The following is a 21,774-nucleotide window of genomic DNA, read 5'->3' on the forward strand; positions in this document are numbered from 1 at the left end:
AGAAAGGAATAAGAAGAAAAAACAGGACAAATAGTTCACATGCAGGACAGCCTTCATCAGCTTTTCATGAAGCAGCATGGAAGGATCTTCTAGCCTCTGTCAAATTTTACACGTGGTTGCCATAGGTTGTTGCATTTGTAATCACTTAACACTTGACTTCTAAAAAGCAGTAGATAGGAACTCAACTCATGAGTGAATGGTTCCAGAACACTCAAATTTATACACTACACAGCTGTTTGAACTTTCAACTGAAGAAAGCTAGGGTAAATATCCTCATGAAGTCTTACAACCAGTGCCACTTGGCAACAAATGAGTCACACTGAAAAATGTTTATGTAAAAGTTATAATCAAGACTCATTTACAACACTTACTGTTTCACAACGAGCTGACAGTGTAAGAACCTTAAGTTCAAGGCTATGGATTAACAGATAGTTTTCCCAGACCTATCCTCTGAAGTTTGGAGAATGACTGCAAGTCCTATTTATTTTGCTTGGTTTACCAAGCACCACTGAGTATTAATCTTTGCTTCCTGAACAGTTAGCACCTATTCCCAAATATCACCATTTTTTGTCAAAAAGCAGAAATATTTGACTTCCTACTTACTGACTGACTGATGTGCTTGGCCTGATACTTTCATTCTTTATGGATACATAATTAGGCATTTAAGTTACATTTTACTATTCTGCAATCCAGCTTTTCATTGCATAGGTTATAAATAACTGGAAATATATTACTGGTATATATGTGACAACTCAAACATAGCATAATCATTATTAGTAGGGGTAATTACATGAAACTCTAAAAAGTTCTTCAATTTTCATGTTATTCCACATTGACAAAACACAGCAGTGCTTGTGGTAATGACAGTTACAATGTGAGCTATTTATCCTTCATTGGAAAATTCTGCCTGACAGTCTTAAAATTCCCAGACTTTTGCAGGATCAGTCCAGATGAGTTTTTGCCAATGTCCCTCCTGCTCAAGAAGTGAGGGTGAGCTATGTGGTAGTGCAGATCGCTGTACCTGTCAGACTACAAAGACAGCATACTGGAAAAGAAGATTCCATAATCCAATGTCAATGCTGAATAAACCACCTAAAGTGCAAACTAACACAAAGCAGAGGCAAGAGTTTCCACCACTTTGTGCTCTATAGAGTAAGACCAAATAGATACGCAACACATAGTTAACAGGACAGGAGGAAAAGTAATTCTCTGCTCATCCACTACACTGAGCAGGATCAACAACCAGGAAATTCAAGGAGTTTATGCAAGGAGCACAAACTTGCAAAATGTAGGATCAGGATATGAAGACCACAGAAGTTGGCCTACTATGTACTTACCATATTACTTTTAAAATATTTTCTTTCTGAAGAATTTATTCCAGACTGCAACCACCATTTCACATGAAGCTGTAAAAAAGTCACTACATCATGCTTCCTACTATCTATTTATTAAAAATCTCTATGCACAGATTAGAATTCAGAGAAATCAGGACGTAAGTCTGTTTGCCCATATGTGAAGATCAGTTTCCAAAAGAATAAACTCTATTATTCTGGATACAACGCATACAGTCTCAGCATAAAGAAAAGTCATATCATAGCTTTAGAAACCTGATGCTAGAATTAAGAAAGAGCCTAAATATTCTGCTCTCTACCCTAGAGCAAAATTAGGAGCACTTTGAAGTTCTAACACAAAATCTTCAAAGACTGCCTAACATTAACAAAGAGTTTGGGTTGACATACACTGTTTAAAAGGGACTATGAAATCTGTAGGCCTGAATAAACTATCATGGTTTAGGAACCAGCCCTTCCATCCCCTCCCTAAAGTCCTGCATGGCTCCAGACCTCCCTGGCAGACTTCCCTTCCTCCTAGCTTTGGCCACAGGATACACCACAGGATTCATATCCAGAGGCAGGGTTTCAAGATGCCAGGGTTCAGCACGAGGTCTCATCAATGTTTCCCTGTTCTGTTTCCACATTCCTTTATGTTCTCCAGCACTATGCAGAACACCACAGATCAGAGCTTCTGTGGTACCTAATCTAACCACCAACAAAGAGAGCAGATAAAATGCTCCTAGAAAAGTAAACGCTCCTGCACAATTCCTATCAACCACCACACTGGCCCACAGTAACATTTTAACTGGCTGCATTTATGACATACCCAACCTCTATAAGCATGAAAGCACAACTAACTTCACATGAAAAATTCCAGGCCTCACATCCTGTTCAGCAATGAAGCTACTGTTCAGTACTGAAATACTGAACTTATCAATTCCATTTGACAAACAGCAAGGAAGATGCTACTGCTACATTTTTGCTATATAAGCACTCCAGACTTGCATCTCCAGTATCTTGCGTTTTGCTTAGAGACAGGCACAAGGGAAAAGTGGTTGTAAAACACTAAGATTCTGATTTGTTAATATTTAAAGCTTATTTTGCACTGCTGTGTAAAAAAATACATAGTCATCTTGGTACCTGGGCAGTAAACACTGTGATGAGGAAAACTGTTCTAACTGCATTTTACTGGACAAGCTTTTAAAAGAAGCTGTAAGCAGTAAATAACTATAAGATGGACTTTTTGTGTATTTATTGTATTGGGTAAATAAATAAAAGTATCCTGGAGTTGGTTCAAGGTCTTTATATTTGTGGGATATCTGCCAGTCTTTGTTTCAAACTTAAAGCAAGAGAAAGCAAGTATACTGTTATATTTCACAGAACATCCATTCTGTTACCACATGACAAAAACACCAACCATACTAATACTTACTGTAATTCATTGAAGAGTATCTCCTTAAATTTGGCAGTAAAGTACAAAGAATTCCAAACATAATTCTTAACATCCCCACCCCCAGACACTGGCAGAGTTTAGAAGCCAGGCTTTCTCAAAAGGAATGCTTTTAACTTCAGCATTAAGAGGGCTGAAATTATTGTAGAAAAAAGTGTATTTCCTTTTTCCTTCAAACACCCACTGTCTTCTGTGCAATTCAGCCCAAGGTTATAGAAAACTCTATGTTCTAAGTTTGGTGATCCAAATCCTTCAGTCTTTACTTAGGCAAAACTCCCACTGAAGTCAGTGAAGTCAGTGGGAGTTTTGCCTGGGTAGGAACTGCTGGGTTTGGCTCAGAACATACATGGCTCTGTAAGCTAAGGAGAATGTGAGTGAAAGTCATGCATGTAAGTAGCTCATGTTTCCAGCCACAAAAATCATAAATTACTTTACAATATACAAATTAGCATCCTGATAATTTCATATTACTAGCATTATGTTGTAGAATGCATATGATTAAAGCAATGGAGAAAGGTTTGTATGACTATTGCTAGAGTTAAGTGACCACAAAAACACTAATTCTGTGCGCAGTTACAGTTTTTCAGTACAACTTCTTACTTAGCAATCATGAAAAAAGGAACTGTGACCTAAACCAAAAACTCCTCTAAAAAAGGCAGGCAATGATTCCTTAAACATGCAGCTCTGCTTAGAGTTGTATATTTCATGAGTGGGAAGCTCTGCTTAAAAGCATGTACCTCATCTTATCTGTGTTCTGTTGTAACCTAGGGGATACTACAGTACAGTATGCCTCATAGCCCCACTAGAAAACAGTGGAGAGTATCTGAGATATAGAAAGATTTTGGTTTATGCTTCACAGAAAACAAAACATACTGTTACTTAATAACTAGAATATCACAGTTGTGACATATCCATTATGGGTCTCCAAGGCATCTCAGCATGCTTACACTTCCCTTTATAAGTATATTCTCTCTCACACATGTGTACGTGCACTCTGTGTGAATTCAGTGTATGTTCTCAGATTTGGACAGCCCTAAACACCACCAGTACTGTGAGAAAACAGATGTGGGGACTTTAATGATGGTTTAAGAGCGAAAAATGGTCCAAACTGAAGTGTGACAATTAAAAGCTTTACAATAAAGCATAAATTCAAATAAACCAATTTCAGCCAACCTTCGGTATTCCACAGAACTACATTTTCAGTATCATGCTTCATTTTTAATTTGCTTCTGCTGCATGTTTCCCTTTCCCACTTTTAAGCTGTTTTAAAGTTTAGATTCAAATTCCTAAATAGGTTTTCAACCCTCAGAAAACTCAACTTTTGATAAATTACAGAACTGAACTTATTTGGCTCACTTTGAGCATGAAACCTTGATAAAACTTCATGACATACCACTATTAAAAAATTTAATACCTTGAGGTTTGCCTTTTGATATTTTTTAAGTCTTACTCTTCTGCTCTGCATGTAAACCAGTTGGCTATGCTACCTGAAATTACCATTCCAGAAACAAGATTGCTTTTTTAAAAATCTCTCTGTAATGTTCAAGGCCTAAAAACTTAAATAATCCTTTTAAACATTTATTTATACTTTTGTTCATCCCCAGCAGACCTCCCTCCATCTCGGTTCGTAATAGTACTATGGGACACAATCACATAGGACAGAAGTTGTTGATGGACTTCAGCAAGAGAAGTCTATAGAAGACAAGAAGGATTTGTTGCAGGGGAGGGCTATACGAGCCTGCATTCCAAATATCAAAAAGTTACATTAATGGAAGATTTGCCTGCACCAAAATCCTCTCTCATGATCAGTGAGTCTTCTCTTGCTTCTAAAGCCTCAGGGCACAGGGCTACCACCTGATTGCCTTCACTTCCCATGCTAGTCCTACTATGAGTCCTTCGTGACCTGCAGGAAGGGAAGAACTCCAGATTTCCCATCCAAATCAAATTCTTTTATCAAAATCTAAACTAATTCTACTTGGGGGGTGGGAGGGTGGAGCTAAACAGATGCAACAGGATGCAATATAGTAATTCCAGAAAAGCTCAGATCTGTAATACAGACATAGATTCTCATCTTCCTCACATAAGTTGTTTTCAGTAAACAGAAATCTGTCTTCTTTGCATCCTTAATATTTCAAGTAACAGAAACAGAAGGGATTCTCTCAAGTTTATCTGAAAGAACCTAACAAACACACTACCTTTCAATTTGGGAAGGAAGCCATATGTGATAAGTTGTTATGATGCCACTGCTGTAGTTGCCAAAAAAAATCTGGGCAAAGGCACACAAAACCCAGATAATTTCTAAAGTCTGATGGTCCTAAAAATGGATTAGCATGCACGGTTATCATACACAGAGACAGTGAGAATGGATTTTATGTGGGAGGTTAAGATGGGAAGAAGGTATCAAATCGTGCCACTTTACACAGAGAATGGGTTTAAACCTCTGTGGTACTTTTCTTTTTGGCAAGAGTGCTGAACTATGCTGCAGCAGATATTCCCATCAGTTACGTCTCCACCTGTTTTAAAACCAGCACAGGAACTGAACTCTCCACATTGTTGACACAGACCAGTGCATTTCAGAAGGGACAAAGCTTACAGCAAAAGGAAACAAGTCAGAGGACAAATGAGTATTACTACTTTTGCCTTCTATATAACTGGAAACCCCTAACTCTTCAGATAAAAAATACATGCTGTTCTACCAGGTTGCCATGATAGATCTAAGAAAGACACAAGACAGTTTTATGGTCTTGTAAGTGTTCTTCACTGAAAGGGAAACTTGGAAGTAATAAAACATTTTCTTACAACTGAAGCCTGACCGCAACTGCTGCCAATTCAACAGTAAACTGGCTTCAAGTATGTGGAGTCAGATGGTTTCAGCTTCACCACTGCAGGGAAACCAACTCTGTAGCCTGGCACAACCAATGTCTGGAAATCTGCCATAACTGTGCATTGAGTTAAGCTCCAGACAGACTGTAAGGGCTGAACTTTAAACCATTTGTATTTTTAACGTACACAAATAAATTTATAGCCGCATAAAAAAATGTCATGCTTCAGGGATTAACCTCTAATAACCTCTCTTGCTATGTTAACAAAGACATTTAAAATCTGCCTCTCCAAGTTACACAGGACTCAGGTTAATGAAGGCAATTCAAAAAGAAATTTTAAGGCCTCATTATATCTAATAAGGGATTAGTGACACCAGCAATTTTTAAGACCATTTGTGGACACTTTCATGCTGTTCTGTGGCTTGGTACTCCCTCATCTTACCTCAGGATTCCCAGATGAAGGTAAGTTTCGCAAGGTAAATAGAACGTTACAGAAGTGAGTGGCAGGTAGGGCTTGAAAATGGAAATAATTTTCAGAATGTCACGACATACCACTTTCATTGTAGGCAGTCTAGCACCTAACGATTCACTGGTATCACTACTTCACAGATGAAAAAGGTAAGGTCAACCAGGTAAAGCAATCTGTCATTCTCATGAAGTAGAGTTTACCAAGAAAGAATACGTAAGAAAACTTTAGTTTGACTTCTGACTATAAACTAGAACTTGATTATAAACTATAAGTACGTCCTTGAAGCTCTAGAAAATGTAACTAAACTTTATCCCCAGTACTTTTCACTTTTAAGTATTTTTACTGTTTTGTCTAGACAAAAACTAGAAGCATTAATAGTCATACTGGAATATAAGATTAGAATTGTCCATGTGGGTAAGCATGTCCAACTCTCTGTTGCAGGTCATCTTACCTTACGATCTTTCTTCTAAACCTGACAACTTCAATCTTTGTTCCCTTTTTTTTTTCCCCTTCTGTTCTTGAAGGTTCTGATAGAAGCAGTTAAATGTAGGAATATGCCTTTTCTTTGGAAATAAATCTACAAAACTCGGATAGTCTGAACATTTGGCAATTTCACAGGAAATATATAAGGTCGTGAACATCTCTGTAAGGACTTTTGCATTTTTTTATTTAAAACTTGGAGTACTTTTAGAAACAGTTCTACAACAGCAACTAATAGAAAAGGCAGCAGCTTCTGATGGGGGGTTGTTTTTTTTTTCTGATTTGGCATGTCATCAGAATCGTTTTGCTAACTTTAGTTTCTACCTAACAATGCCATTAAATTCTGTAGCTGCTTCAGTTCTGATGGTACAGGCCAATGGCGATTCAAAGGGTCATTCCCATATGGGTCCTCTATTGTCTAGCTAGCCAAATCTTTCCAATAAATTTTTCAGAGGTTGTGATGTTCAGAACAGATAAAAGTTTCTGTATGGATTCTCTAGCAGAAGTAAGATGGGCTTACATTGTCAACTTTTTCTGACTGGAAGTACTAGTAGGATCACTTTCTTCTACATAATCTCCTGTTACCAAAGACGGTGATTCCTGTCCCAAATCTATAGGTAAGAGACTGAAGTTTTTAACGTGTTTAAAGCTGGTCAGATGTTAAAACTTCCCATTGACTAGTCCATCTTCTGCCATGTATTTCTTGTGTGCCTATGCTTGACTTAAGAGGCAGAAAACCTCTGGTAGTGTCTGTAGCTGCATTAGCATCACATCAATACTTCTCAGTCTGTATTTTATCTGAAAAAGTTCAACAAATGCACAGGACAGATGTAAAAAAGAAAAATAAAACAAAAAACCAAGAAGAACTGAGCCACCCAATTGCCAAAGCAATTTGTTGATGCATCTGATAATATTCTACAACTGTTGATGTGACTCCAACCTATGGTCTATAGTTTGGGCTTTACGTGGCCTACACGAATACACAAAAAGGCTGTAATCCATTAAAAATTATGTATACTTCATCGAGAAGCAATATTACATTACATTTTCTATCCAAAAGATGCTATAAAATGCAAATTAAAATGAGTAGTTATGTCCACTGGTCTCAGGGAGACAATGAATACAAATAGCATAACAAGGACATTTTGTCAATAACAACTCATAGAAGAATGAGTGAAAAACTGCTTTTTTGTCTGATTCAGGAATTATTTTAAAGATGGTATGTTCTGGTAAGATAAAAAGAGACCACAAATACACTAAATGTTTGCATTTATATATACATATAACTACATTGTTACTCTTGTTGATAGTTTTTTTATGTAGAAAAGCAGCCATTACTCATTTTCTAGAATGACTGTGTATCATAGTTACAGCTATATTATTTCTTCATGGTTTAAACAGCTTCAAACTCAGAAGTCTATAATTCATATGCAAAGTTAAAAGCAGACAAAAGGGAGAGATACACAAGGGAAGAGTACCTCTATGTAAACATCCCCATAGGCAACAGAAAAACTCCAGCTAAATGATCCATTTTGAACACGTAAGTATGAAATTTCTTACATAAATTAGCTGACAAAATTTTATAGGCCTACCTAAATGTCATTGCAGTAGCTACAACTTTTAGGGCTTAACTGCATGCATACACTCAAATACCTTATGACAAAGTAGAATATAATCAAAATTTGGATTAAAATGTGACAACACTTACCTCATGTGACAAATGTAATAGCTATTATCAGTATTCACATTTCATTAGACTTCTATTTACATCTGAATCTTACTTATAAACGTGCTTGTTATTAACCAGAACACATGTACAAAAATGTGTTACATTTAATCCTCTCCATACTACCTTACCTTCAACAAACAGCCACAGAGCTCCATTTGATTGGTATCGCTAGGACTAACAAATTATTTTTATGTTTACTTGACGAATCTGCTTTGAAATAGATGTTAGGATATGATACCTTATCAAAACAATTATATCCAAACAACACAGACAAGAAAGTTGTCGGTATTGTGGGTCCTCTTACTTTACAGACTACAATGCCTCCTGCTGAAAGGAATCTCTCACCTTTTAGCACTATAATAATGCAACTGTATGATAAAAAACTTAGGAAAGAAGACATATTTCCAAGTATAAAAAATATGAAGACTTCACTTAATTTTCAGTTCACATATCTACAGATTTCTAAACAGAAATATGCTACTAGAAAAGTTAGTAAATTAAAATGCAAAATTTTGATTCAACCTTTAAGCAAATTTTATAGGAGGAAAAAACCACACAGGTATTTATTGCATTGAAGAAAATGTCTCTGCTGTCAGCCTGCTTGCCTATAAAACCATTAACAACAGAAAACTGAAGCCAAAATCTGTAGGGAGGTAAACTGTACCTAAAAAAACCCTGTCATTAGCCTGGGTAGCACTTCTAATTTTCACTCTTGTACTCCAGAAGTCCTCAATCAAAAAGCTAACAAATCAAACACACAAACCAACCACAGAACCACTCCCCCTCAAACACTCTCCCTTCCAAAAGGTATTGAAGACTTTTTTAATCCTTTTACTATCATCACTGTAATCCTCTGAAGCATCCAAGCGATGACATCTTAGAGGTCTGTAATTACTAGGTAATTATGCAATGATTTCAGATTGGAAAAAAATTAACTTCCTCATTACATCTGTCAGTTTGATGGTTCACTGAGTAACATGTTAATGGTGCTAATTAGACATCACCTCACCTCTGACACAAAAACTTCATATTCTCATAGACATAAACCAAATCACGACAAACGTCTGTTTTCTTTTTTGGGTTTGTTTTTTTGTTTGTTTGTTTGTTTTGTATCTCTTTTTGGTTTTGTTTGTTCTTTCTTTTCTGTTCAGTTTGGGGTTTTGTTTGTTTGTTTGTGAGGTTTTTGTTGTTTTGGTTTTCTGAGGGACAGCAGGGGTTACAATAGTGCTGGAGCAGGCCTAGAAAAGGGCAACAAAGCTAGTGAAGAGTCTGGAGCACAACTCTTATGACTTAGGAATGGCTGAGGGAACTGGGGGTGTTTAGTCTGGAGAAGAGAAGGCTCAGGGGGCCCTTACTGTTCTCTACAACCACCTGAAAGGAGGTTGTAGTGAGGTGGGGGTCAGTCTCTTCTCCCAGGGAACAAGCGACAGGATGAGAGGTAACAGCCTCAAGCCGTGCCAGGGGAGGTTTACACTGGATATTAGGAAAAATTTCTTCACAGGGAGGGTGCTCAGGCATTGGAACAGGCAGCCCGGGGCAGCGGTGGAGTCACCATCCCTGGAAGTCTCAAAAACTGTAGATGAGGCCCTTAGGGACATAGTTTAGTGGTGGTCCTAGCAGTCCTGGGGTAATGGTTGGACTGGATGATCTTAAAGGTCTTTTCCAACCTAGCTGATTTTACGATTCTCTCCTGCAGTGGGCCTAAGGTCGTCATTCTCCCAGTACCTGCATTTGTCTTCCAAGACGTCAGCGGCGTACTCACCAGCTCTTTAATGCTTTTTTAGCAGCTGGAAACAGCTGCAGATGTTAACTTTTGATCTCATCTGCTCCCAATCAATTCTTAAAATGAACAGTCATGTATACGGCTAGAGCCACAACTGCCACTCCTTCCAAAGACTAATGGACTTCTGTGCATCATGATACTGACTTCTGACAACATGGAAAAATGTATTAAATTTTTACAAGTAACTCCTGTATTTTGTCTTATAAACAGATACTTATTGATTCTTCTTTCCTAAAAATGCCTTTGGGAAAATCATAAAAGAATTCAACAGTTCATTCTCCCCCACACAGAATCCACTGTAGTGAGAAAATGACAAAATTAACTTTAGACTAGTGACCCAAGGTATCCACTACAAAAGTGAAAATGATGGACAGAAAAAACCCACACTTAGTAAATAGCATTTATTATCACCTTTAAAACAGTGTGATATTTTGGTAGTTTCTTAGGAGTAACAACATAGATAGATTCCTGGCCCAATTCTCTCTGAGACTAAGGTTCTTCAAAGCCTCTTGGAATGGGCAAAGCTATAAAGAAGCTAGTACATCTAAAAATAAAACTACTAATCTTTCTGATTTCTTCTGAATAACTTATGATGATGATTTACCTTTATTTGAACCCTAAGCATGGCTTTACTTCATTACTAACCATTTTTACGTGATTAGAAAGTGATTCCTATCATTACAAATAAAGCAACATGACATCAGTTGTTACTCCTGGTACTTCTTACTCTTGTCTGGCAATTAGAAGTGGTGGTCATTCAGAAAGAAACGGCAGGACACAGTCCCTGATGAGCCACACTAAGACAGCTGGATGCATTAGGTATTTCTTACTTCCACTATCAGAATGGTTTGATAGTGGAGTTGCTAATCATTTTGCTTTGCTTTAGCTTTGTTAAATTCCTGACCCATAATAAAACAGCTGAAGAAAAATGTTTCTTATGTTGATTATTCTTAATTACTGGTTTCTTTGGCAATGCACTGTTGCTCCCTCTGCCATCATATCACCAATAACCAAGCATCTCAATGAATGTAACATGTTACAAGCATTTCGTGTATGATCTATCAGGGAGCCTGTGGATAACATTGAATAGTTAACTTTGAAATACTAAACAATCACCTGCTACCTGAAAAATTCACAAGGATGAGATGCAGCCATAGAGCAAATGATGTTCTAACCACCTCATGTCATGAGCAGGATATGTGTGTATTTATCCTTAATGATGTGGGGCTACTATGCCCCTGTCACTTATCCTCTTCCACTTCCTCCACAGTACCAAGGAAATTTGTGCCTGAGCACAGTTTCAAAATATATGAGCAAATACTTTAAAAAATTGTTTTCAGTTCAACAGATTGGCTCGAACATAATCCTACCATTTCAGCAGAGAATGTTTCATTTAATGAGGAAATAAGAAAAGTAATTTATATAGTTATTCTGTGTCCTTGTGCTTTTCTAGAGGATATTGGTTCACAGCTAACATCAAAACGGTTGGTGCCCCTGGCTAGAATACTTCACTATCACCTGCTCATTCGAGCACTAAATAAATCTCAGTTTTCAAGTACTTACAAGCAAGGGTCCAGCACGTGTTCCAAACGCTCTATTCATGTACAGACGGTAACATACCCTCCATACACTGAATGTTATCAAATGTGGTTTTGTTGTCTCGGCAGCAGTAACTCAAAACTCATTTCAAAAGTATACTGAAATGATTACATTAGGAGAAAGAAGAGATCTTTCCTTAGAGGAGGTAATTTCTTATGGTAAATCTATGAACTCTTTGGGATTAAAATGCAGCATTTCCACATGTTTTTACCATTGCTTCTATAATTTTAACTTCCAAGGAGCACGGAAGAATATTGTTTTAAAGCTTTCAACTGCTATGTTATCCTTTACCTGTGATGACTTACCTATTTTCAAAAATCAGTTTAAAAAAAAAAAAGGTATTAATTTTTCAATTAAAGAAGTGGTTTCTAACCAATGTATTTTAACAAGAAAATTATTTTTCCTTTAAGTCAAAAAATGTTAAAGGATTTATTTCCACCATCATGACATTTTTGCAAAAAATCTCACGAAAAATGGAAGCAAACATTATGCTGCAGTCAAAAAGCAGTTATGGTTGGAAGGATTAATTTACTGACTCCTAATTCACCTCACTCTCCTGTGTCTGCCAAATAGGTGGGAGTGGAAATTTGCAAAAACTTGTGTCTCTTGATAAAACCTTCCTCACAACCCACACACTGGGAAAATAATACCTGTAACCCATGAAGAAACAGATCGACAGCTTCAGGCAATGACATACACAGGCAAACTTTTAATTTAATACTCTCTCATGCTCCACTTTCATGTGTCTCATTTAGATGGGGTCTTTAAAGAGAAGCAATGTAGCTGCTGTCAGTGATATAATTGCTGTGTTGGTGCCTTTGGGTCCTTAAACACACCAGAGGATGATGTTTGATCCCTGCTGCTGTCCTTTTGGCAGCAATCGATAGTGAGCGATACGGAAGGAACAATCAAGAAAGCTACAGATCAAGTAAGGACAGGGATATGTGTCACACATACCAGTCCCCTTCTATCCACTGGCTTTTAACCATGCAGTGAAAATTTGCTTCACGTTCCTGATCACTCCATAATTCCTTCCAACTCTTGACTCACAGGCTCTGAGCCACAGAGCACTGCTAGTAATCCATCTACAACAGTATACCTGCAGCACAGCTTGTAGCAAAATTGCAGTCTTGACTTTAACAGCAGGGCATTTGTTTAGTTACTTAGCACAGCCTCTTTTGTGTGCCAGGTTCTTATTTCCAGAATGGCCCTGGTCGCAAGAGGCCACGTAATTCTATTAATCAAGTAGTTTCCTTACAATGTGTACATCATCCCATGCAGAACCTAACAGAGCTGTACATAAAATGAAAGATAATCTCACACACTGGGGGGTGGGAGGGAAGTGTTTTAAGAAGTGATATTACTTAAAGGCAACCACCAGGAGTTTACAAGAATTTCCATTCTTTTAATTAAAGATTTTATGAGTCTTGGAACACATTCCTGTGCCCTATTATACATCAGAGCACTTAAAAAAAATCAGAGCCTTGTAACATTACCGTAAAGAGATAGAAAAACCAAAGAAGTCTTCTTTAGAAGAAAGACCTATTTATACAATGATTGTTATGATTTATAAAACAACTAGAGACTTGTTTTCCTTACTAGATTGTATTCCCCCCTTTTCTACTGTTTGTGAATACCTTTCAATACATCCTAACATAAACTACCCGCCTCCTAAATTCATTGCTCTATTTATACACTCAGCATGTTTGGAACAACTATTAAAATTCTAAGAAATTCAATCTAAACTTGCTGTGCCAGAAGAAAAAACATTTACATTACAGTGATAAAAATACATTTGTTAGCATTCAATTGTAAGTGAATTATTCCTTAAAAAAAAAGAAAGCAAGAGACTTGATACTGATAATGAAATACAATAAAAGTATTTTGTGAACTCTTAGTTTCTAGGTAAAATAGTATTTCCAGGTGTAAAATTCACAGCATTAAAACATATGTCTATCTCATAAGTAATCCAACAAATTTCTCAGACAGCTTTCCAGAAAATGGTCTATGAACCATGTCTAAGAAACAAATTAGCTCATCCATCACACACACCCATTTATTTGGTAATGGCTTAATGAATTTAGCTTAACTACAGTAGGACTGAGCATGATGCTGTAATTACTGTGGGAATTACTGTAGTCCTCAATCTGTCTTTTAGATGTTTAGAGCATGGAACAAGAAGCTCAGCATAGCCTGAACCAGAGCCCAAAGTCAAAAGGCTTTGGATCCAGGCCTATGATTTGAGAGCTATTAGGGAGGTATCCTTACAGGCTTCTGCCAGTACACACCGCTCTGCTAACATTCCAGTCCTGCCTTTCCCATAAGAATAGGCAAGGATACACAGTAATAGGAAGAACTAAAAGCCCTACAGAAATCTGGAGAAGAAAATTGGAAGAACATTTATTCCGCCTAATCATAAAGGTTGAAAGAATACATTTTAAGGCATTTGCTAGAATGTAATTAACTTTAAACAGAACATGTACTACACCAAGTTTACATCAAAGTTTTAAAAGCAAAATAGGGTTGTGTTACTAATACTGTGCTTGAGACAGACAATAAAGACTAGGGAGAGCAAGGCAAGAATGCCAAACAAACCTGTTCTGTAGTACTTACAGCAACAGCAATACAGAGCATATTCTTATAATTTGGCCATGTCTGTGGATATTTACTTGACAGGGTTATTTTTCAACTATGGTATGTCTCACTTTCAAATGTTCTACTGGTGATGTCAGCAATTACTGCCATATGTAAATTACCATCTGTTTTTTCTAACTCAGAATAGGGTAATTGTAAAGTAAATCCAAATAACTTTCTTTTATGTAAGCTAAATAAATAAATGGTTCAATCTCTCCTTAGTTACCAGTCCACAAAGGCTCTCAAATATTCTCATGCTTCATAAACAGAAGGGTTAAGGGTGATGTTTTATGGGAAAATGTAGTCAAGGTGACATATCAATTTCTCAGGAGAATCAATGGAAGCCCTATTAACGTTGGCTGGCAGATGGGAATACTCAGGTACAAAGATGAGAAATTATTTTTGTCAGCATGTCAGTGGGAGAAATTATGTTTTCTTATATGCTAGCCCCATGAAAGTCAGAAATTAAAATGCTTGTTTTATTGGGTCATATCATGTGCTCCCTGCCTATAATTGAAGAAGTTGTATCAGTAACTGTAGCCTGGTGACTGAGGAGATATAAGTTAACTAGTTCATTTCCTGGCCAAACAGAGTTTCTTTGAGACAGTGCTAGGATATGAAATCATTATGGTGCTGGAAAAGCTGATTTGTCAAGCATATCTAAAAGCTGTTCTTATTGATGACTGTTTTGAGCTTCTGAATGGTATTTTACCTCTGTGGTCCAGGCATTTCTAAGTAATAGCTGTGTAACAGCACTCCCCTACCTCACAGGACTATCGTAAGAAAATTGAAGACAACAAAATCCACAGATAAATAGTAAGTAAGGCCACACCAATATGGCTGGTAACATAAAGCTGAATGCAACAAATGAGGATCATTAACAGTCAAGTAGTGTAAGCATTGCCACGTTCATTCTCCACACTGTGCTTCCACAGCAAGGTACTCAGGTTTTTTTCCTCTTGCTTAAGCGGTCTATTGCTACGATCAACAAGGGAGCTCCATTCACGTTGCACACACAGAAACAAGTCAATGCTGGGATGAGCTGTACTCCTCAGCTAACCTCAGAAACCAATTAGGCAGGCAAGAAAGAATCCCACACAGGGCTTCACATACCCTGAAGATGTTTTTTAAAATGCTCTATTAATGTTTTTCTTCCACAGTACAGTAGAACACAGAATTAATTCTGTGTATATACACGCATGGGTATATGCCCACATCCAAAGTTTTAGAAGCGAAATCACAACTTCAAGCTTACAATATGGATCACAAATCTTTAACAATGAAGGAAAGATAATAATTAGGAATGGGAGAAATGGTTGAGGTCTAATAGAGACTCTCTTTAACCTCTTCTAAAACCAAAACAATCTACCTACCTATTTTTAGGCATGAATCAAATCAGTTTACCTACGAAGATAGTGCTAAAAGTATTCATTTTAACTTACTAGTATATTTCCTTTTGGCCAGAAAAGGAACTGTCTCTGGGTGCAAAGTGCATATAATTTGGATTAATACCTGAACCAAATCTTCTAAAGTTTGTCATTAATTCCTTGCCATTTTCTCAGTTAAATATGCTTTGAACCTCTAAGTGTTCTTAAGCTTCTTGCAATGGGCTGCATTTGTGTAGTGGGGACTGTGACACCTGAACCTGTTCAGAACTGAATGATCTTTTAAAGTGTTGACAAGTTCACTTCTCTTCTCTGGTTCCTGTGGGCAAGTTACATACTGCAGAGACAGCTACTACAAAAGCAGAAATGAATGGAAGCTCATGACAACAGGGTCTTCTGCATGAGTGTGCCTTGCAACATGGGACACCGTATAAAACAACTGTTTCAAGTATCAACCCAGAAGCCACTGGTCAGAACCAACAGATTCTGTAGCACATGAAGATTCAGACTCGAAGTTGCCCAGGCTCCCTTATGCATTTTAGTAGGTAGGATGTGACGTTTTCACCCTCTTTATGCCCAAATTCCGAAAGGAAGCATTTCACATTTGTGATTAAACAAACACAGAATTTATAATAAAAAATATATTAAAACAACCTTTGAGAAAGTTATTATCTTCTACACTTCATGTTAACTGCTTCACAAAGAAAGCTCATCAGTATCTAGTATTCAGATATTCTTAAAGGTAAATAGTATCCACATATTTAAATAAAAATTTTGCCTCTCTAAACAACTATTTACTATATTAGCTGTAGCAAAACATCCTGTTGTCTGAACAAATACCATTCGAGAACTGAAAACAATTAGGTTTAAATCTTACAAACCAGTTCATATTCACTTAAACCTGTTGAAAGTTCTGTGTTATGTCATGTCATGTATTTTCATGATTAGTCGGCTTATGATTTCTTGCCACATTAAGATACAGATCAAACCAGAATTTAAGTTATATGCTAGGCTTAGTTCCCCTTGTCCACACATTTTGACAGCTAGACTGAAGCTTTTTAATGCTCATAGAAAACAATGCAAACAAAACTCAGAATTGTACAATTCCATTGTGCTTTTTTGCTGAGGAGGTCAGGCCAGTGAGTTTATAGTGCATAGCTTCACTGATCCAAGCAGTACTGACAGTACTCATTCATGGCCAATGTGCACAAGATTAAAGAAGCTACTACAGTGGGAGCAGAATTCAGCTGAAAGAACTAACACCTCAAGGAAGGTGAAATTCTCTTCTTGAAATACAAATATCTATCAAGTATACCAAGAAAACAGTATTTAAAAGGCTACCTGCTTGACAATGAGTAAAGAGCAATGATATGCTTAGGAAGACTTGAAAATATGGGATAGGTTATTCCTCAAGAAGACTCTAGTTGCTCAAAGATTTCTCAAGCCCACTGTATCTAGTAAAACCAACTATTCTATGACTCTATGAAGACAGTCATGCTTATTTCATAAAAAGCACACAGAAAAATTTTGGTCTTGGCCACTGCAAATGGGTATAAGTTGCAAAACTATGCAACCTTATTTCTCTCCTGAATGGAAAAGTGATGTAATGCAGTTTCACTGACTTCATGCCAAGTCATTCCTTAACAACAAATGAAAAGCACAACACAATTAAACACACACTAGAACAAGTGTTAGGTGTTCCTTAGAAATTACAAGGGTAAAAACATAACAGTTGGATTTTTATAATTTTCTGTTTCTTGAATGGTCGAAGTTCTGCATCATCAAAACATGGAGAGAGCAAGCTGGCAAGAAAAGCAACTTCCCACTGAATTTATAATCTATTAAACACTGACACTTTTATGAGCAGAACTTTTAAAAATACATACCTATAAATCAATTAAAATATACAGAAAAGTAAACAGAACAGTTCAAAGGAACACAAACTGTAATACAGGTTCCTTTTAAAAATGGCTTCTCACTTGTTTTCCCTGTCTTCAGTTCACTGTCTGTCCACCACAGGAAAAATCTTAACTGAGTAATTCGTAGAGAAATAATATTTATGTATCCAAGGTTCTGCAGCTGGAGCAGGGAAATAAATGCACAAGATTATCAGGTGGTCTCTTACAATACAGGACAAAGAATTACTATATTAATAATAGTAGACATAGTGTATGTTTTATTATTTAATTTTCAAAATCAGCCATATGAACATAATAAAGGAGAAGATTTCTCACTACCTACTAAAACCTACAAATTAAGGTTCATTGATAAAGTAGCAGGCCATTTTTCATATTCTGTCTGCTGTATTAGCTGAAAAACTAAGAACAACAGTACAGTTTAAAGTACTTGGCATATGGATCAGATGCTAAAGCATTCCACATTGCACTTTTACTGCAGAAGTTCATTTCCAGGTAAGAAGACAGCACTGCTTTTATTTTCCTTGCTAACGAGGATAATTGGCAGGAACACTGCTGCTGCTCTAGATTTGTTCTTTATATGGATCTCTGAAGACCACATGTGCATGCAGCAGTGACAGAAATATTTTCCATATGAGCCACCACACAGTCTAAGGTCCCTGTGTCTGGACAAGGTGAGCCCATCTATCGTTTTCTGTGCTCAATAACAATCAACCAGGAAGTTAACAATTTCAGTGACAACTAGAAGGCAACGATCAGCTTCCGGTTGCTCTAATCATCAATCCATTTCAATGGCCTGAGCTTCTGCTGAAAACTTTTCCCTGCTTTAATTAGATCAAAGGCAGCACAAGATTCCATTAAAAGGCATTTTCTTGAATCAAAACCATTACCATTTCTCTTTTTAAAACACCCTGAAAGCAAAATACAGTTTGTATCTAGACATACGAGCTACCAAGAGTGTCAATCACACACTGTTGGACTATAATGCTTTTTCCAGTTCACTTCCACTTTCTTTTATCAGGGAAAGTAATTGCTTTGGACTTTACTAGGCTACTAGGAACTTATGACAGGGCTAACAAAAGATAAAGCTCTAAAGAAGAATCACTGTTTTCAGGAGATTTACTTAAGGCAGGCATACTATTGAACAAAATAGTCCAATGATTCCTTTAAAATGCATAACTATACATTACATTTCAGTTAAAGCAAGGGAGAATGAGTATCAAATGTGCTTTCTGCTAGTAACTTCATGAGATGGAATATTTCATATCTAATAGTACTATGCTTGAGGAATTATTTCCTACATGACAAATTAGTAGCTGCAATCTTTTGCTTTGGCATGAAATAAGAACTTGATGAAAAACTCTGATGAGAACAAAAATCTGGAAACGGCTCTTTGTAAATCAAACAGCAACTTTTTTAGAGTGTAACAAGGGCTGTTCTCTTCCCTTACTTTAGATTTCTCATGTTAAGAATGCACGAAGTCTATCTTTAATGATATCACATACATTTTTAAGAAATCAAGTTCTTTCTGCCCTGCCACATATTAAACGTTAAATATGTCTGCACAAAAGAACATTATTAAAGTAACACAACCTGGAGTTTTTACATGCTCACATCCCCAAAATATAGCCTTTGTAAAAACTTTTTCAATCAATCACGCATGTCTTTTTGTAGAAAATCTGAACAGAACACTACCATCTACTGCTGCAAAGAGTATTGTATTTCTGTATGTTAGTAAAGAAAAATTCACAAATCAGTCATCTCACAGAAAGCATATTGCATATCAAATCCAAAGAGCTAACTTTCAAACTACTCTTCCCTAGCACCTATAGGCTTCTGCAAAAAAAAAAAAAACCCCAAACCAACCCCCAAACCAAGCAAATAACAATCCCCCAAACAAAACAAACCCCAAAGCCTAAATCAAACCAAAACAATAGCTTTTTACACATGAAGAAAACAATACAATTCTAAAATGTCTACCAACATAAAAATCATTCACAATCCATCTTAATAGATGGGAAGAAAATACAACTCTGACAAAGCAATTTTTGACAAGACATTATACTTTGCTTACCTCACCCCCAGGTCTTGCTAACACTGCTGTTTGAAAGCAGAGCAATGTTAGTATCAGGTAGCTGACAAACATTATTACCCAAAGTTAGAGCTACCCTGGAGGAGAAAACCCTCTGCCAAGTACTAACAGCTAGCAGATGCACTTGTGTGTCTCAGGATCACAGCCCTTAGCTCTTGTAGGTACGACTTTCTCCCTCTCCCCCTTTCGAGCGCACTCACTGTACGACCAGGAGCTTTGCTCTCAGCACTGCTCTGAAGACAACTGGTAAGTTGATCTCTTCATGTAATGACTTCTCCCTGCTGGGGGAGGGGGCTCAGCCAGCAGTGAGCTGGGGGGCTGTAGTTAGTAGAAAGCAAAGAAGGGGAGGGACAGAAATGGTCACTGCCAAGTTATGCATCTGCTGTGATTCATGGAACAAGCTAAACGGTAACCTTTAATGCACGAGGAGGTTTGGCAATGCGTTATTGACTTAGGCAGGCATGATTGGAGAAACAGGCTAAAGCAACTTGCAAAAGATGCCTGTTGATGGTTAGACGGCATGTGCTACTTAAAGGTACAGCACCTCCTTTAACTGAAGCTTGTAACAAACAAATCATCAATTTAAAATCTAACCAGGATAATACAGCCTATGGTTTTACAGTCAGCCCTTCAACAGCACAATCCTGCAACCTGAATGGCCTGATTCTGCCAGGGACTCGGTCAAAATCTGCTTGTTCTCACTCCTGGCCCACAGGGAAGCCAAGTGTCATTCCCTCTCAGGAACGTCACAAGTGCTTCTTGAAATGGACCCCCATCCACTAGGGTAATCCTGGAGCAGGATGTGGATATAATCTCTCTTTCATATTATAGCTGAATAAAAGAAATTTTGATTTGTAACAGTTCAATCCATCAAACAACCTGCTATGACTGAGCAAGCAGAGGTGACTTTGAAAAGAAAATCTTTTATTTTAGAAAATAAGTAAGACCTATTTACAAGTAAAGAATAAAGCAGCAATGAAAACCTGGCGCAAAAATGGATTATTACATCTCAAAAGCAAACCACTGAGTGTTTGACCCCAAAATGAGTAAAATTGCAGAGATATGGAAGTTGGAGGATGTCCCTTTAGTTGAGTATGTCCAATTGTAATCTCTACACAGTAGACTTTTTCTTATGCTAAAGAAGAAATGTTTTAAAACATATACAGGTCCTTTATTCCCCTTACTTTCCTTCACTTCCTCATTTTACTTTTTAACTTCTGACTTTACTTTTGCCTATGTAAGTACTTTATCATGGCAATGTGAGATGTTACGTCCTTCTTAAAGTTCTAACTCCTGAGGTCAAGAAATCACACTATATTCTCATCTTTCATGTAAATACATATTTCTTATCCTTATGGTTGCAGGGAAAATCTCAAAAACATGACCCAAGAATAACCTGATCTCGTATGTCAGACAGTAAACCACAGGAGCTCAGAATACAGGTACTTTAAAATACTTCAAGATTTTAGGAGGCAGGAAGCTAAAATTTGGTGAAATTGAGCAGCACACCATTACTGTGTATTAGATTACACACAGCAGAACATGTCAGACTCCTCACCTTATTTTTAAACTAGCTTTACCAACCATTATTATCCTCTGCTGTGAGAGAAACAAATATTTTCCCTTTTTAAAAAATATTCAGACAAATCATAACAACAGAATTCTTTTATGTATTAGAGAGCTTTCAGAACTGTAATTAAATACAGTCAAACTCCTAAACCAGTATAGAACATTAGCATTCTCACTGCTGTTAAAAGTCCAAATTCTGCTGGATTCAAATTTGGGTATCTGGTTCTCCAGCATAATAAAATCTGACCTATATTAACTAGACATCATTGTCACTGCGCCTCTTCCCTCCCAGGCCTTTCCCTTGACAGACTACTACTGTTGTCCATAAAGAGTCCTATTTCTTCTCCTGTCCAACTGGACTCACAATGCTGTGTCTCTTCTGCATCTACAGAAAAACCTTTCCTTTTTAGCCTCCCAAATCAGCAGGCCACCTTTCACAGATCAACCTTTTTTTATCCCTGTCATTACACAGCCTTGCAGCACCATGGTTCTGGCAGCATTACTGCCAATACCTG

At 37.2% G+C, this 21,774-nt stretch overlaps 1 protein-coding gene across 2 annotated transcripts in view; it reads right to left on the bottom strand.

The window, feature by feature from the left end:
- The window catches only part of THSD4 (thrombospondin type 1 domain containing 4), a 278,723-nt gene that overhangs the window by 92,912 nt on the left and 164,037 nt on the right, over positions 1 to 21,774 (bottom strand). Inside the window, exon 1 of one of the 2 annotated variants that reach the window (XM_030497702.1) lies at positions 19,673 to 20,526. The exons of the other annotated variant lie outside the window; for it this stretch is intronic. Within the exon in view, the coding sequence (XP_030353562.1) occupies positions 19,673 to 19,744 (72 nt within the window). The 5' untranslated portion in view covers positions 19,745 to 20,526. Of the gene's footprint in view, positions 1 to 19,672; positions 20,527 to 21,774 lie in introns of those variants that run through there. 2 annotated transcript variants of the gene reach the window in all.

The sequence above is a fragment of the Strigops habroptila genome, chromosome 9, assembly GCF_004027225.2.
Source record: "Strigops habroptila isolate Jane chromosome 9, bStrHab1.2.pri, whole genome shotgun sequence".
In the NCBI taxonomy this organism is placed as follows: Eukaryota; Metazoa; Chordata; class Aves; order Psittaciformes; family Psittacidae; genus Strigops; species Strigops habroptila.